General features: G+C 40.1%; 1 protein-coding gene across 8 annotated transcripts in view; it reads right to left on the minus strand.

Moving 5' to 3' along the window:
- Positions 1–5313: 5313 nt before the first annotated feature.
- NCOA2 (nuclear receptor coactivator 2) overlaps positions 5314–16188 on the minus strand; it is a 162777-nt gene continuing 151902 nt past the window's right edge. For all 8 annotated transcript variants that reach the window (XM_069957498.1, XM_069957502.1, XM_069957495.1 and 5 more), the window contains 4 exons: positions 14715–14889; positions 14020–14218; positions 13244–13333; positions 5314–7295 (listed from right to left, as the gene is read on the minus strand). In XM_069957498.1, the coding sequence (XP_069813599.1) occupies positions 7284–7295; positions 13244–13333; positions 14020–14218; positions 14715–14889 (476 nt within the window). In that variant the 3' untranslated portion in view covers positions 5314–7283. The remainder of the gene's footprint in view (positions 7296–13243; positions 13334–14019; positions 14219–14714; positions 14890–16188) is intronic.

The following is a 16188-nucleotide window of genomic DNA, read 5'->3' on the forward strand; positions in this document are numbered from 1 at the left end:
AATGGCAGTGTAACTATTATGGATGTAAAGAGGATGGCACTTCCGTAGGCGGTGGCGGTGGTAAGTATCCAGTAGAGAAGAAACAGCACTAGGCTGAAGGCCATGCTTGGCCGAAACGCATCCTAACTAACTGATGTCTATTGCACTACAATAAACAAGCAGAACTATTTGGCGAGTGTCAGGTCTTCTGTACTATTTGTCAGTGTACCTATTATGTCCATAGTGCTGCTGTGCAATTTAGGATTTCAGAAGCAATAACCCCTTCATTGCTGCTGCTATTTCTAGCATTTCTTCTCACACTGCACCTTACAAACCCAGTGCATCATTAACCTCTTCTCCTCTCCACATGCCATCTATAGCACTGTACTGTGTAAATCATCCCTCAGGACAGAGCCTGATCAGAGCACTTTTATCAGCGCTATGTAATGACACAGCAGTAAGGACTGAGGCAACTAATAAACAAAGTACTGTGCTTATTACTGGAGAACAGCTAAGCCTTGGAGCTGCACCTCAAAAGGAGAGGGCTCAATCACAGCAGGGGGGGCACAAAAATCCTCTTGTCCGTACTCTGAAAGGTTAATGTAGCAAATCTTTTAAAACAGGTACGCTTTAACATGTATATTACAGTGCCAAAGTATGTTCATATGAGCCAAATATGCATGTTAAAGGGATACTCCAGTGAATTTTTTTTTTTACCAGTAATTGAAACACATTACAAAGTTAGATAACTTCATAATGTGCTTCAATCACCTATCTGCCCCCTTCCCTATCTTTTCCACCCTCAACCCCCCACCAGGAAGTGAAGTAAACTCATTCTTACCTAATGACTGTTGACCCCAGGCTGCTCTGTGGCAGCCATTTTGTGACAATGACATCATCAAGAGGAAGGCGGGTCTAAGCCCTGTTAAGCCAAAGTGCATCATGGGAAAGCCCAAACCAGGAAGTAAAGAAAAAATGAAGCCCCCAACTGGAGCTTCAGGGACCTGCAAACAGCGGGAAATTCAAACGAGACAGATTCCGGAGGGATGGTAAATGTAAAAACTATGTTTATGATTGTTTCTTTTTTTATCAGCGCCGGAGTACCCCTTTAATGCCCCCTTACTCATAAAAAATAAAACGATATAAGCCACCACCAGTGAAGTGAAGACTTATGTGCATTTCTTTAGAGGGATAAGGAAAGATACCAGCAGAGGGCCGGAAAAAAGTTGGTATTGAATTTGTATAAGACCTTTAATCTGAAATCTAACTAGTTGCTCACGGCTTGATACAAAAAGACACCATATACTGTATAAACCCAAAAGGCATTAAAATTTATTAATTGATGCAGTAACAATTCTTTATTTACAGTAGCATTATTTGACATCAAATACGCAAATAAGCATCAGCAAAGCAATATTAACTTGCATAAGTGTATTTAAAATCTCTCTAAATAGATCTACCTTTGCATAAACTGCTCACACTATAGAAATAGACATCAATGCAGGTGAGACAAAGAGCGGTTTAGAGGAAACTCAACTATCCAAAGGAAGCGAAGAAAGAGTCGAGACCTGCAATACTGTAAGCTTTCTCCTGAAGAACCATATTTTATATATTGCTTTATTTTTTTTTTTACCCTTGTATACTTCTTTTACTCAATGTCAATGCACACACGCACACACACTATTTTTGTAGAGGAGTTTAGCTGTACAAATAAAATTCACAACCAACAGGAAAAATAGGTAGATGGCGGAGAATACAATTAAAAGGATTTTGGAAAGACGTCCATCCTGGCTGATTCCGACAAAGATCCCAGATGGAGTCACTGTTCCAAAATGTACACAATATACTATACAAATATTATACATTAAACAGCTATGTAGGAATATACAATACTTAAAAACAGATCTAAGGCATTATGCTATTTCATTAGCATTTTGAGGTTCTTGCACATAGCTTTTTTTTTTTTTCTCTTTTTTTTTTTTCACCTGTAGTAAGAAACTTAAATAATCAGTTTTAGTCTCTAAAGAAATAACTGGGAGGAACGAAGACACAAAAACAATTGAGGTACACTTTGGGAGCACTGGGTGGACTCGTCCAGGCTATTGGTTTAGAATCTAGCAATTTATCGCTGACAAAGTGATCTAAAAGAGGGAAGGAGCTTAAAAAAAAAATAAAACAAAAAAACCCATTAAGAGCCAGTTACAGCAAAGGTTGTGCAGACAATGTTTTCCTTGTAAATAGGCAGCACTCTACTATACAAACGCTACAAAAAGTCTCCAATTCACACTTACAGTTAATGGCTTTTGTTGAGTTTCAGAACTGATTGTGAATCTTTGGGATCTATAAATTGGTAAAAACAAGTCATGTCCACACCCAAAACTGTACATTATACAAAGTAACCCCCCCCCCCCCCCAAAAAAAAACCATTGGTATAAGTCAGTTCAGGGCCAGTGAGGCAATGTTCTGTAAGGATGGAGAGTACTGTAATATTGCAGATAGATGAAAGACAGCCATCTTAGACTGTAGAAGAGAAGTACCGGCGTTCAATGCAGCGCATGAAGTGAATCAGACTGGATGGTGGGGGTTTACATTATCCCTACTTTACACAAAGAGGCGGCATTAGATGGCCCTCAGTCTTTAATATGAGGTCATAACATATCGGCCCTTGTGTAGATCAACTAGTGTGCACAAAAATGGGGAAGTTGTCCGTAAGCAACCAGATTACAGCCTTTACTATCTAAAGCACTCAACAAAAAGGTTGGGATGTTTAAGGTTACTGGCAAAGTTCCCTATTGTACTACCAGTCTCCGTAAATCTAGAGACGCCATGTTCTCCCAACCAAAGATTATATGGGGCTGCAACCAATCTCCAAGCAGTATTGAATATCAGCTTAGGTCAGTACAATGTCCCATTCTGGAACAGGCAGAGCAGATACGTTTTCCAAGGAGGAAAGAGGAACGTGGAAGTGTGTCAGAATGATCCTATCATTGTTTCTAAATGAGGAGATGGACTGAAGTAGCTGTACCACTAAAAAGCTCGGCGCTTGTGGCATGCCTCTAAATAACCAGCTATAGAACTGGCAAAGTGGCCAGGATGACGCAGAGATGGTTATTCTAGTTAAAGGGATCCTTTCTAACTGTATCATTAGGTGTAAAACATTCACGTGTAGTAATAAAGACAACCGCCGCCCCCCCCCCCCCCCCTTATTATTAGTAGTAGTTAATACACGCAAATGCCATTGGCCAAATCTAACTGAATGGGCAACAATGTTAGATTTGGTTCTGCCCCCCCGAGAAGTAATAGAAGTAAATCTGCCTTGGATATTATTAGTAACCATCTGTGCAGTGTGTCATTTGTGGTCACTAGATCCCACCATGAAAGTTATGGGGCGGCTGATCTACAATTACATGGCAGGATATCAGTAAATAAGGATCTCCATGTAAGGTAGGTTCAGTTGGACTACAGTTTATTACAAAGTTTCATCCACTGTCTACTTACATTGCTCTACATGGATGAATAAGATATAGACATTTCACATTATTTGCCGTTAACATTCATTGGTTAGTGGTGTAGAAAAACAAAACGTGAATAGGAAGTGTATATATGTGTGTGTGTGTGTGTGTGTGTATATATATATAGTGCACGGGATAGGAGTACAGTCAATAAAGACCAGACAATTCCAGAAAGATTTTAATTGTGTAACACATTAAATCATTTGCAATATGGGAAAAGAACAGGCTGTACAAGGAACTTTTTTGGTTGTGGTTTTACAGCTCTCCTTAGAATAATATCTTAGTAAGAAAAGTGATCAGCTGAAATCTGTGGGTGAGAGAGGGGAGGGGGGGGGGGGGAATTTACATTTCTTTATCTACGTCCAAAAAGTGCAATTCTTGCCGTTCAACAAGCCTGGACAAACATCAGAACATGGTTGTTTTATACAGGAGCATGGTTCTCTTTGTGAATTAGCCGAGTGAGGTATACGTGTGTAAAAGCATATGAACGTGAGCAGGACTGCACCGTCAACAAGGGGCAAGGAGATACCTAGTGTAAGGTATAAGACAGATTAAACTAATGGGGTGGGAACAAGTGTGAGCATAGTTTTATAATAAATTTCCTCCTTTTTTATGTCGTTTCCAGTTCTAGAATTCTGTGTGGATAACTCTTTACCGTGGTCTGAGCTCTATCTTTCTGTGGCAGATCTAAGAATCAGTCTGCAGTCATGACAGTATACTGTTGTTATTGGTATAGATGGCACCACTACAGTGACACCCATCAAATCCAAACTGGTTCATAAGCAAGGCAAAATAGAGCGTCCCTTTAAGATGGTGCTTTGCATTAATATAAGGTTAGAAAGGATGCAGCACTCACTAGTAGATGTTTAAAGTAGTAATAATTGATTTATTTATTGGGGTTCTATAAAAATAAGGAGAGAAAACATACTCATCTGCCACCAATCCCCTTCAGATGTTTTAAGGGCTCCCAGTCCTTGCTGCTCCCAGGTTCCTCTAATGTGTAAACTCTGCAGATGACTACTCAGCTGAGTACTGCACACATCTTTTACCTGCCTCAGAAGTTGGTGAAGTGGGAATTTTACTGCTGGGACAACGTCAGGGGAAGCATTGGAAAAGCAGCTGAGGGGAATCAGGGACAGTGAGTATGCTTTCTTTTTAGGTTATGTACAGCAGAGAAGGCATTGGACAATGTAAAACAGATGCTGCCATGAAGAAACTTGGAGAGTACCTCATATTTCATCTTCTGAAAATGTGTGTATTATTATTAGGTTCAATGTACAAAGTGTATTCAGGAGGCTCCTCTAGAGGTAGCGTAATGTGTTAAATGTATGCTTATGTACTTCCACTAGAAAAACAAAGCTCTGATCAATATAAAGATATTAAAAATTCAATCCGCACAGAATACTGAACCTATTTAGAAACAAACACAATGGTACCCAAGGGCTGACATTGACTTTAAATAAAAATTAAATAGAAAACTTTTAAAACTTTCCCGCAGCACCACAGCTGCTCTTTATAAAACTGTTATTGCCCATAAATTAGCTTCCCTTGGGGCGGCAGGTACATTTCATGCCAATTTACCTTTTATCTATGAAAAAAAAATTTTAAGTTAAAAACCAAAAACACCCTATACAGAATAAATGTTAACATTTGACTGGATACTGGCAACTTAATATATAAAAGGATGATCATTAGAGATGAGCGAACCTGGAGCATGCTCGAGTCGATCCGAACCCGAACTTTTGGCATTTGATTAGCGGTGGCTGAAGTTGGATAAAGCCCTAAGGCTATGTGGAAATCATGGATATAGTCATTGGCTGTATCCATGTTTTCCAGACAACCTTGGAGCTTTATCCAAGTTCAGCAGCCCCAGCTAATCAAATACCGAACGTTCGGGTTCGGATCGACTCGAACCCGGTTCGCTCACCTCTAATGATCATATATAACCAATATTTAAAAAAATTACCTCCATTTCCTAAAGGGGTTCTTAGGAACATAATAGGTTCCAGAGATCTTATAGGGATCATTTCAATAAACTTTATTAGTCCCTAAGAAACCATTTAAACCAATAATTATCAGCACTTAAAATGCACCTTTTTTTGTTACATTGGGGCAAATTAAGAAACATGGTAAGAATTCTTTTTTTAAGTACAGCTTAGAGCATGAACACAAATGTTACAAGGCTGCTTGAAATTTCCACCAGTTTTCACCACTGTTCCCAGTGTCTATTAGAAGCAATCCACATCTCAATGCCTGATGGGTTTCTTAGCAATGTTGTGCAAATTGAATCACAGGGTGAGCTCCTCTAAAAACAGTTTTTCTTTCTAGGGTTAAAAAAAATTCTTGCCGTGCTCTAAACTAATACACCTCAGATCATACAGAATGTGAAGTTAGACAATGAATTTAGAAAGGGTTATGCCTACAAACTAGTTCTATCAAAAGCGATGTGACCATGAAAGCCACGCAGCGGCCACGGTTCAGAAATTACCTACTTAATACTGAAGTACCTTTTTATTTTAATTTTTTCAAATGACAACACATTTTTTTAAATCTTTTTTATCTTTTTTACAAAACAAAATGTTTACAAATAAAAACCTCTTTTCAACTTAAATTATTGCTTGGTTATGTACCATAAAAAATCCACCCTGTTATAGGAAAATTAAGCCTGAAGAGCTCGGAAAAGTTGGTTTCATAAAGATTCTTTGTAAAGTTATTATTTCGGTAATGTTGAGGGGCAACACGGAGATGAGGAGGCTATCCACCGATTAACCCCTTCTTGGCCTTTTAAATGACAGTGTGTAGAAGTGGCATCACTGAAAGCAACCGTGACATGCTCAATCTTTATTGAACGATAAAAATGAGGGATTGCAAATAGGTGTAAAAATATTCGCACCCCATAAATTTCAATTAAAAAAGAAAAAATTCACATTCAGCTATACTTAATTATAATGCACAGCAAAGCGCTGATAGTAACAGCAGAAGGCTGCCCTACAATTTAATTATAGAATATATATTTCTGTTAGAGATCATTGTACATTCCCTGCTACAATTGACTAGCCTCAGAAAAACATAAACCCCTAAAAAGAGTAGTCAAAATAAAACCTGCCTACTTCAACCATTTTCTTCTATGAAATACCCAGTCTGTGTAGGTGCACGATACTAATCCACAGTGCCTTTTAGTTCATTGAGTCATGCTTTGCTGTGGTGCAGTTTAGTAATAACCTGGCTTTCACCCAGAAATTTATTATAACTTCCCGCCCACAAATAAAAAAGATACAATTCCAAAATGAGGGGGGGGGGGGGGGGAGAGCCTTCATGTGGTAGCAAAAGTATCTAATGGGCTAAAAGCCCAAGAAGTATAAGGTTAGAAACCAGTGTCAAAAACTTGAGAAGAGGAAAATGAAAAACAAAAAGAAAAAAAAAAAAAAAAAAAGCATAGTTTTTCCTTAAATACATACAATTAAATACATTCATTTCAAAAAGTCCAATGAAATTTGCCTGTCCATAATGACTCCACAGCAGGTATCTAAGTCGCACTAAGGTGAATGCAGTGACCAGACGGGCTCCCTGTCTGTATTCTAGCTCCACACTGCCTGGTGAAGAGGCTGCATCACGGAAAACACAACTTCAGCTTTGAAACTGGAGGCAGGTCAGGTCACCTCTACAAGGGCCTGCGAGCTGGCATCTCACACCAGTCTTTAAGAACACTACCAAGGTGACGGGACTCTTCCAGACCAGAGAAAGGTTCCAGCTGGTCAGAAGAAAGACAACACATCCCCGGCATCTTCAGGGTCAGCAGTATTTCTGGAATAAAGGAGATAAAAAATTATAAGTTAGTGAAAAGATCTTAATCCAAACCTATTAACCAATTTCATAGCCAGTACACTACACCTAGTTGACTACACTCTGCTCATTACATCCACAGGAGCCACCCAGATAGTTAGAGGAAGACAGAGTTGGCTGAATTCCCAGCTAGAGTGTCCAGTCATTGTCCGGTAGTCAGAGTATATTTGAATGAACAGCTGACCACAAACACATGGTGACCCAAGTCCACCAAAATGAGAGCAGCTATTGCATAAAAGGAGTATCTTTAAATAACATTGGTTATTACAACAACTATAGGACTATAGGTTTGACCAGAAATAAGAAATGAAGATAAGATGACTGAACCAACTAAATGTCAAGACTGAAGTTACAATCTACAGTTATATACACTACACAGAGATAACGTTGAGGTTATAGAATCGGCTCATAAGAGAGGAATGGCTTGAGTTCCATATAAAGCGGTGACTAATGGGGACACATTTTAAATTATTCATTCGGCTTGTTTAAGAGACAGGTTGGCTCAATAAATCAGATCTAACATCTCATAAAATGTGTGCATGGGGCGGTGGGATAGGAAAATTAAACTATTACTTAACCAAAAATTATGTTCTCATTAAATATTTACATTGGGTCAAATAAAAAGTTACGATTACCATAAAACAGGCAAACCTGAAAAGCCTGCTGACCTTAAACATGAGCATCACATGGCTGGGGAAGGGGGGCACTCAACCTAAAACAGCAGCACTTTGGTTACTTTTTTTTTAAACTCAGGGTTATTAGTCTACGAAAGATCCAGCAGAGATACTGCCTTAAAGGGGTAATTAAAACTCAAAGAAGAATTGAATATTACTAAGAGTGGAGGTCTGACATCAGGGACCCCTAAGGCTCTTCAGCCTGAGGTCACTGAACTGCTGCAAAAGGTTTACACATTAGAAGTTATTGTTTCTCCAATGATGGCGGCCGAGCAGCCACAGAATGCTCCCTCCCGTCAGGCTTCACAATTGTGATGAGGATCTGATGTTAGGAGTGCCATGTTCTTTTTTCTCCAAGCACAACATTATCCCAAAATAATCCCTTCCATGATTGATGCCCTTCCATGGACACCATTCTTGTTCAGTGCCTTTCCAATAGAGAACACGTGAACAAAGGGTTCTGCAGTTTGTAGTCTTCTGCAGGACTTTTCCAATTACCTTGAGATTCTCTCTCATCTTTGTTCTATTAGGGTACTAAGACACACACCGTATACGCAGCAAATACGCAGCAGATCTGCAGCAGACTTGGTGGTTCGGATTTGATGCTGTGTTCAGTTATTTAGATCTAATCTGCTGCGTATCTGCTGCGTTTTGCAGCAGGAAATACGCTGCATATACGGTGTGTGTGTTTGTACCCTTAGAATGATATTAATAGGATACCCATTAGGGAAAGTAGCAACAGTCCTGACTTTACTTTATGTCTTGCAGGCCTTATTGCATAGGGTGATTATTGACCGAACATGCCAAAATGGTCCTATGTAATAGGGCTAGTGATCAGCTGATGAACAAGGCCTAACAACTGGCAGTTCCGGCCTGCTGAAAAATCATCAGCCATCGGCTGTACATCTCACCATGTAATAGGGGATGTGAGAAGAACAGATCGCTCAGTCACTTGGCTTGTGTGCCTTTGGTTAATATGCTAACAAATGTGAATACTTCCAATCTTACCTGCATTATTTTTTTGCTCCTGCACTGTGGATGTTTACCTAATGTGCTCGATGACAGATATGAATGGTACAAGTCTCTGTGTTATTAGTTTAGTTGGACCGTGTTTGTCAATAACTGTGACTGAGTACAATCAGGCCACATTTGTTGGTAACCAATGCAAAAATCCAGATGATTCTAAAGGGTTCACTTACTTTTGTTTGTAACGCTATGACATCATCATGATATTAGCTTACAATGCTGAACCCCAGTAAACAGTGCATTGCTTTTAGTACTTAAGCCCTAGAGAAGAAACGCTACACAGACCGACCATATACTTAAGGTTAATTGGTAGTAGTGCAAGTTTAAGGTTTGTGAAGTCATCTCATGGCCATTATTCTTCCCAACAGTATATTCAATTATTCATAGAATTTCTGCCATAAGTTAAATGCAATTAAATGGGTGGATGGTGGACAAGGGTCACTTTTTGGAGTTAATGTTATATGTGAACAAGCTGAGGACACATAAATCAAGTACTTTTGACACTGCCAAGAGTCAACTCTACAGTCCCAAACTCATTTACATAATGGTTGTCCCATAAATTAAAAGTACAAGCAGATAACCTGTGCCAAAGGGTGTTTTCACATTGGAACATTTTTTATATTACTTGTGCCGTCGACAGTTCAGCCAATGCAAATATCAAATTGCTAAATAAATGGCGTAATGTTTTCAGGGGTGAAAATAAAACTTTCCTGATGCTGCCAAAGTAATAGTGTGAATTTACCTACCACATCTGATGGAAGTTTGTTCCAAGTATCGACTACTCTTTAAGTAAAGTAAAGACTTCCCAAGTTTGGTTCTGATCTTACCCCCCAACCAACCTTAGGGCCCTATTCCACAGGAGCGATAATCGGCCGAATCGAAATAGCGGTGCTCGGCGGAGACCGACAATTTCAGCAGAACCATACATTACCTGTCCGGGCTGCAGGTCTTTTTCTCCCACTCCCGTGCGGCAGCATCGGCTTCGGAACGGAGCTGTCTGAACTTACAGACCGCTCAGCCAATCACTGGCCAGAAACGCTGCGGCCATTGATTAGCTGAGCGGTCTGTCCGTTCAGACAGCTCCATTCCGAAGCCGATGCTGCCGAGCGGGACCGGGAGAAGAAGACCTGCAGCCTGGACAGGTAATGTATGAAACAAGCGCTGCAAGGATATAAGTAACGATGTTGTTGCAGCCCTTGTTTCACGATCATTGGGGCCGTGGAATAGGCCCAGTAAACGAGCGCCGATCTAGCAGATCGGCGCTCGTTTACATCGTTGCTCGGCCCGTGGAATAGGGCCCTTAGTCTGTGCCCCCTCGTTCTTGTGTTCCGTTTCTTATTAAAAACACTTCCCTCCTAAACCTTATTTAGGCCTTTACCAAATTTTGATCTTTCCTCTAGACTATAAATATTTAGATACGGATGTTTTATGCTTCAGACTGTACACTTTTTTGTAGTTAATTTTTTCACCTGTCTTATTTTATCAATATCTTGATAAACTTACATACTGAGGGACAAGGGAGAGCTTGCATGAGTGCTGTGGTCCCTTTAAATTCATGATCACAGGAACCCTTACCAATCTCATATTTTTAAAAGCTATATATGCTCTTTAATCCCTTAATTTATGGGGGGGGGGGGGGTTAAGTTTTTTTTTTAAACAGTGCTTAAGTATGAATTAATAAATATAGGTGACCCTTTGATCAGTGGACTCACTTCCCTTTATCCAGTTGGTTTCGAAAAACCGCAGAAAATAGCAGTTTAAGTTTTCACAGTCTATAAAAGTTACAGAAGTTTACTATCCATGTATAGATGATAAATAGAAACCAAGAAATACCTCCTTTAATTTTCCCTGAAAAAAAAAAAAACCTGAGAGGTTTTCATTAGACTTGCTGGGGGTTGCCAATATTTGCTCGTACTAGCATACTGCTTCTAGACTACCAAGACTAAGGTACTGTTAAAGTGTCACTGTCATTATAAAACTTTCAAAATCGAAATCATCAGTAAACATAATATAAAGTTACAATTAGAGATAAGCGAACCTCAAACATGCTCGAGTTCATCCGAACCCGATCGTTCGGTATTTGATTAGCGGTGGCTGCTGAAGTTGGATAAGCTCTAAGGTTGTCTGGAAAACATGGATACAGCCAATGACTATATCCATGTTTTCCACATAGCCTTAGGGCTTTATCCAACTTCAGCAGCCACCGCTAACCAAATGCCGAACGTTCGGGTTCGGACAGACTCGAGCATGCTCGAGGTTCGCTCATCTCTAGTTACAATACATTTAATTTATTTTTTTTTAACTGTTTATCAAAATTTTTTTCAAATATACAAGACAATAGACATTAACAGCAGAGTATTGTACAGGCACACACAGACATCACAAAATATCGCTAGACGAACATTTCTATCCATAGATGTGAATACAGTGACAGACGACCCCCTAAGGAGTATTAATCAATCACGTTGCACCTGCATAAGAGGTCGCCCAGTCATCAGAGTGACAAGGCCCAGCAATCCTCTGCATTCAGGATTCCAAATGTAGAATGAAACAAGAAAACACACACCGAAAAAAGGAAACAAACCCAACTATCTAACAAAACAGACAGACAATCAGACAAACAAAAAGTGTGTGTGTGTGTGGGGGGGGGGGGGACAAGGGAAGAACACTAGGGAGAGGCCATGGCACCCAGAGTAGCACCCAGAATTTTGTATTGGTCCTCCTTATAACTCACACACGCCGAGGCCTTTGCTGCTTGGGACCATATAATTTGCGACAAGGTGTAGGGGATGCTTCGTCCCAAATACGTCTCCCATTTAGACATGTAACCCCAACCTCGGGAGGGGTCATCAGGCGGGGAAGCTAGCAAGTTACTAATACTGGTGATGAGACCATTGGTGGAAGTATTTAGTTTGCATAGTCACTCGAAGGAGGTGGGCTTGGAGAAAGGTCTATCTCCACATAGTGTAGTTGCGTATTGACATATGGTGTTATAAAAGTGGCGGGCTCTGGAAGGGAGGCCATATCTATCTTGAAGTTTAGTGAAGGGCAGGATAGTCCACCATAGGGGGTCCATGATATCAGCATAGTGGAAGATTTTTGCACAAATCCACGGATCTATTGTCTCTGCTACCATACTACCCGGTATAGCCGGGGTATATATGAAGGTGGGCAGGGGGGAGAACCGGGATACTAGGGCAAATTTGTCTTTGGCCTCCATCCACACTCGTCTCGTCAGTCTCATGGGGCCTAACATATCTCTGTCCGGGATATCTAGAGGCAGATTCCATATCAAAACACTTGGATGAATGGGCGCCAACCACAATTTTTCTATTTGAGTCCATCTTGTGTACGCCCATAGAGATGTCCACGCTGGGTGTTGCTAGGTAATAGTTATGGACATGTAGGACCCACATTCAATTTTTTTTATAATCATGGAAAATATGGCACACCCTGTGTTTTTTTTTTCCCAAAGAGTCTAAACACAGGAAGTCCCATGTTTTCCAGGTCATCTGTGCTCACAGAGAAGCAGTCATGTGTTCGATGGACGCACTGAGCCGTGACTCTCTGTACTGGCCAGAACTTCATGTGTTTGGACACTTTTTCTTTTAAACCAGCACAAGACTAAAAAGCTGCCTTCAGGAGACAGGACCTGGATACAAGTAAGTATAGTTTTTGTTTTAAAGCAGGATAACTAAAAAAGTATTGAATGTATATTGTAAACTTGTTTTATATCACATCCCCTGCTGATTTACATTTTGAAAGTTACAACAACGGTACACTTTAAACAATGCCTTGTTTTTTAAACTTTACCAGCCACTTTGACAATGTTAAGGCAGGTGGGGAGGGGAAAACATACTTACCATCTATACTCTACTGCTGTGCCTCTGCCACAGAGCCCCTCATTCCTCGTGGTTAGTGGTTGGCGTAAGACATGCCCATCAGTGGCTAAGGCAGGACACTACACCAATAGCTAACCAAGAAGTGCAGCACAGGGGGGCTCTGTTTAAGACGTTAAAGAGAATGGATGGTATGTATGGTTTCCCGTCCCATTTCCCCACCTGAGCATCATTTTTAAAAATTGTCATATTGGCCGGAGAACCCCTTTAATGTTGTAACTGCACTCTTATACATAGGTGTCACCAAGATATGTATAATATTAATTTCTCATTTTCCCCAAGACATTCTAACACCTTTCCCCTCTCTTACCCTTGATGCATCGCCTTCTTGTTTAATCATATCCATTCCAGGTAGCTGGTTTGGAAATAGGCTGCCTCCTCTCAGAGTGGGATCATTAACCTATATAGGTGAGCAAATAAATTCAGTTTACAGAATACCGACATCCTTTACAAATCAATACAAACCATTAACTACAACTCTATACAACACACTAGTTATACAGTATAGTAATCCCAGTACATTATAGATTTACCAAATGCTTTCTGGCTATATTGGTATAGATAAAATATACATAAAAAGTTGAGGCCCATATAAGTAGCTGTTAGTTATCTTGTACTGGATGTGACATTGTGACACATCCTTAACGGCTTAGGGTAAGTGCACATCACAACTGCAATTATACAGCAACTTGTCAATAATTGATGCTGGTGAATGTATATGCATGTACAGACACAAGTCCCATTTACTTTAGTGGCCCAAACATAGTCACATAACAACTAGGTTTGGGCCATACGCATATAGGCTCTGAAAATAACCTATAGTCTTAAGCTGATGACATTAAAGTCTATGAGGCCTGCATGTGCATATATATGCCAGCAACCCATCTTGACAGGATGCTGACGTATAAGTGTGACATAGCAAAGTGTGATGTGAAGTTAACATCGGTGGTGCTCTTTTACGTGGTTCTCTCTATGAGATATGGTTTTGTTTTGATGCCATAACCTTGATGGAAAACAAGATGGGGCATACATCTGAAAAGTTGTCAATGATACAGGGTTCTGTGATAAATTATTTATTTCGCTCACCTGGTCTGGACCCATAGAGGACAGGCCTGATGTAGGCACAGAGGTCACTGAAGTCATATTGATCTGTCCAGCCATCTGATTCATGCTATTCATGCCATTTCCATTGGTCGCCATTGAGACGTTGATGTTCATATTGGTATTATACATGCCAGCACCAGTTTGTTGAGCAAAGTGTGGTGGAGATGGTTGTGAAAACATGCTGAAAGATAAAACATCATTTAAAGCTTCTAAAATGCTAATATATCCCACCCACAACCTTCCTGATGTCTGCATTTAGGGTATGTTTACACGCTGCAGATCAGTAGCAGAAAATGTGCAGCGCTTCTGCACTGAGACAACTCAATGTATTTAAAAATAATTGCAGAAAATCCACAGTGCGTGAACATACCCAAAAATGTGATTCTTTAACTGCTTGTGGACCCCCCAGAGAACAGAAGATATCCAGGCTGGTCTGCATATGACTGCAAGGATATCTAGAAACAGAAATCATGCAGCTGCAGAACCTGGGCTCCTCATAGAGAAGGCAGACGTGGTGTAATGTTCTTCCTGATTATTGCATACACAGCTCTCAATGAGCTGTGTATACAGTTCGGGAAGTGGCTGTAAAGCTACTGGGATCATTTGATCTTCAGGTGGCGGATACCGCTACCCCCGTTTATTGCAAAAAGAAAGAAAGTAAAGTTTCGACTTTCTACCTGTTTCCTCCATTGTTTGTCTGTGCCCATCCATTCATATCTGCTGACTGGTACGCTGGGTTGGCTTGTGACTGCTGCATCATGGGACTCTGGCTATGGGCCATCCTGGGTGACATAATTGGGCTCTGAGGAGTAGTTGCCCCGGTGAATCCAGGGTCTGACTGCTGGCTCATTCCTAAAGAACACATCTGTTTAGACCACAGTCATACTAGACAAAGCATGCAACACATCAAACAGAAAGACAAACACTGTAAAGCACCCACTAACACCAGCCAAAGTGATATGAGACCCAAAGCACAGCAAGATGGTGAGATATTTTGGATGAGAGATGTATGAATTCATAGCCAAGGAAATAAACTGAAGTCATTTGTTGCTTCTGTTAACTCTGATCACTTGTTTTATTCTCTTCTAATTTTGATGCCATAGCTTACAGCCTGGGCGGAGCTCATAGCTATGGACGTATATTAATAAGGCTGGGTTCACACTGTGTTTTTGCAATCCGTTTAACGTATACGCTTTATGGAAAAAACGGATGCAATTGTGTGTCATCTGTTTGGATCCATTTTCCAAAATAAAAAAAAAAAATGATCGAAAACCATGCTTTTTTTAATGTACAGAAAAGTACACTACTTTTCTGTACGTAAAAAAAAGCACATCCATTTTGATCCTTTTTTTATTTTTATAATGGATTGCAAAAACACAGTGTGAACCTAGCCTAAAATAAAAGGTTGAGTCACTTTTACTAGTGCTCATAAACACTAAAAAGTTAGTGAGACTAACGCTGGGTTCACACTGCATCTTTGCAGTCTGTTTAATGTATACGTTTTTAAATGGTTACTTTTAACGTACACAAAAACATTTGTCAACCACATTTTTGTGTACGCTAAAAAAAAGGGGAAAACGCATCCGTTTCGATCCGTTTTATTCTATTATATTCTATAATATGGATTGCACACATCAGTTTTTATTTCATAAAACGTATACATTATACGGACAGCAAAAACGCAGTGTGAACCCAGCTTTAAAGGTTCAAAATGTATTGCAATACTGCTAAATATATATGTCTGTGTGTGTTTGAACCCTAAATAAATCCTATGGAGGCCTTCCAGCTATGCTATGCCATATGCCACTAGTGATAAAGTAGAGGTGGTATTGTGGCCTACTCAGGCCCCAGAGCCTGGATGCAGCACTAAAGATACATCCTTGGATGCATGTAGCCCTCTCAACTGTATTACTCCAGAACTAATACTATGTGTAATGCTGGCAGAAAGTCAGCTAAGTCTGCCAATATTCATGTGTCATCTAATGCTAAAATAATGAAATTTGACATGGTGGTAGAATGGGCCACCATAAATACATGAGACATCAACAGTGGAAGGGGAAGCACACAAGAAGCCACCAAGCCAAGAGACATGGAGGTAACATGTAAAAACATGAAGACATGATCTAAGCACAAGACAGGTCAACACCAGAA

The sequence above is a fragment of the Dendropsophus ebraccatus genome, chromosome 2, assembly GCF_027789765.1.
Source record: "Dendropsophus ebraccatus isolate aDenEbr1 chromosome 2, aDenEbr1.pat, whole genome shotgun sequence".
Taxonomy (NCBI): domain Eukaryota; kingdom Metazoa; phylum Chordata; class Amphibia; order Anura; family Hylidae; genus Dendropsophus; species Dendropsophus ebraccatus.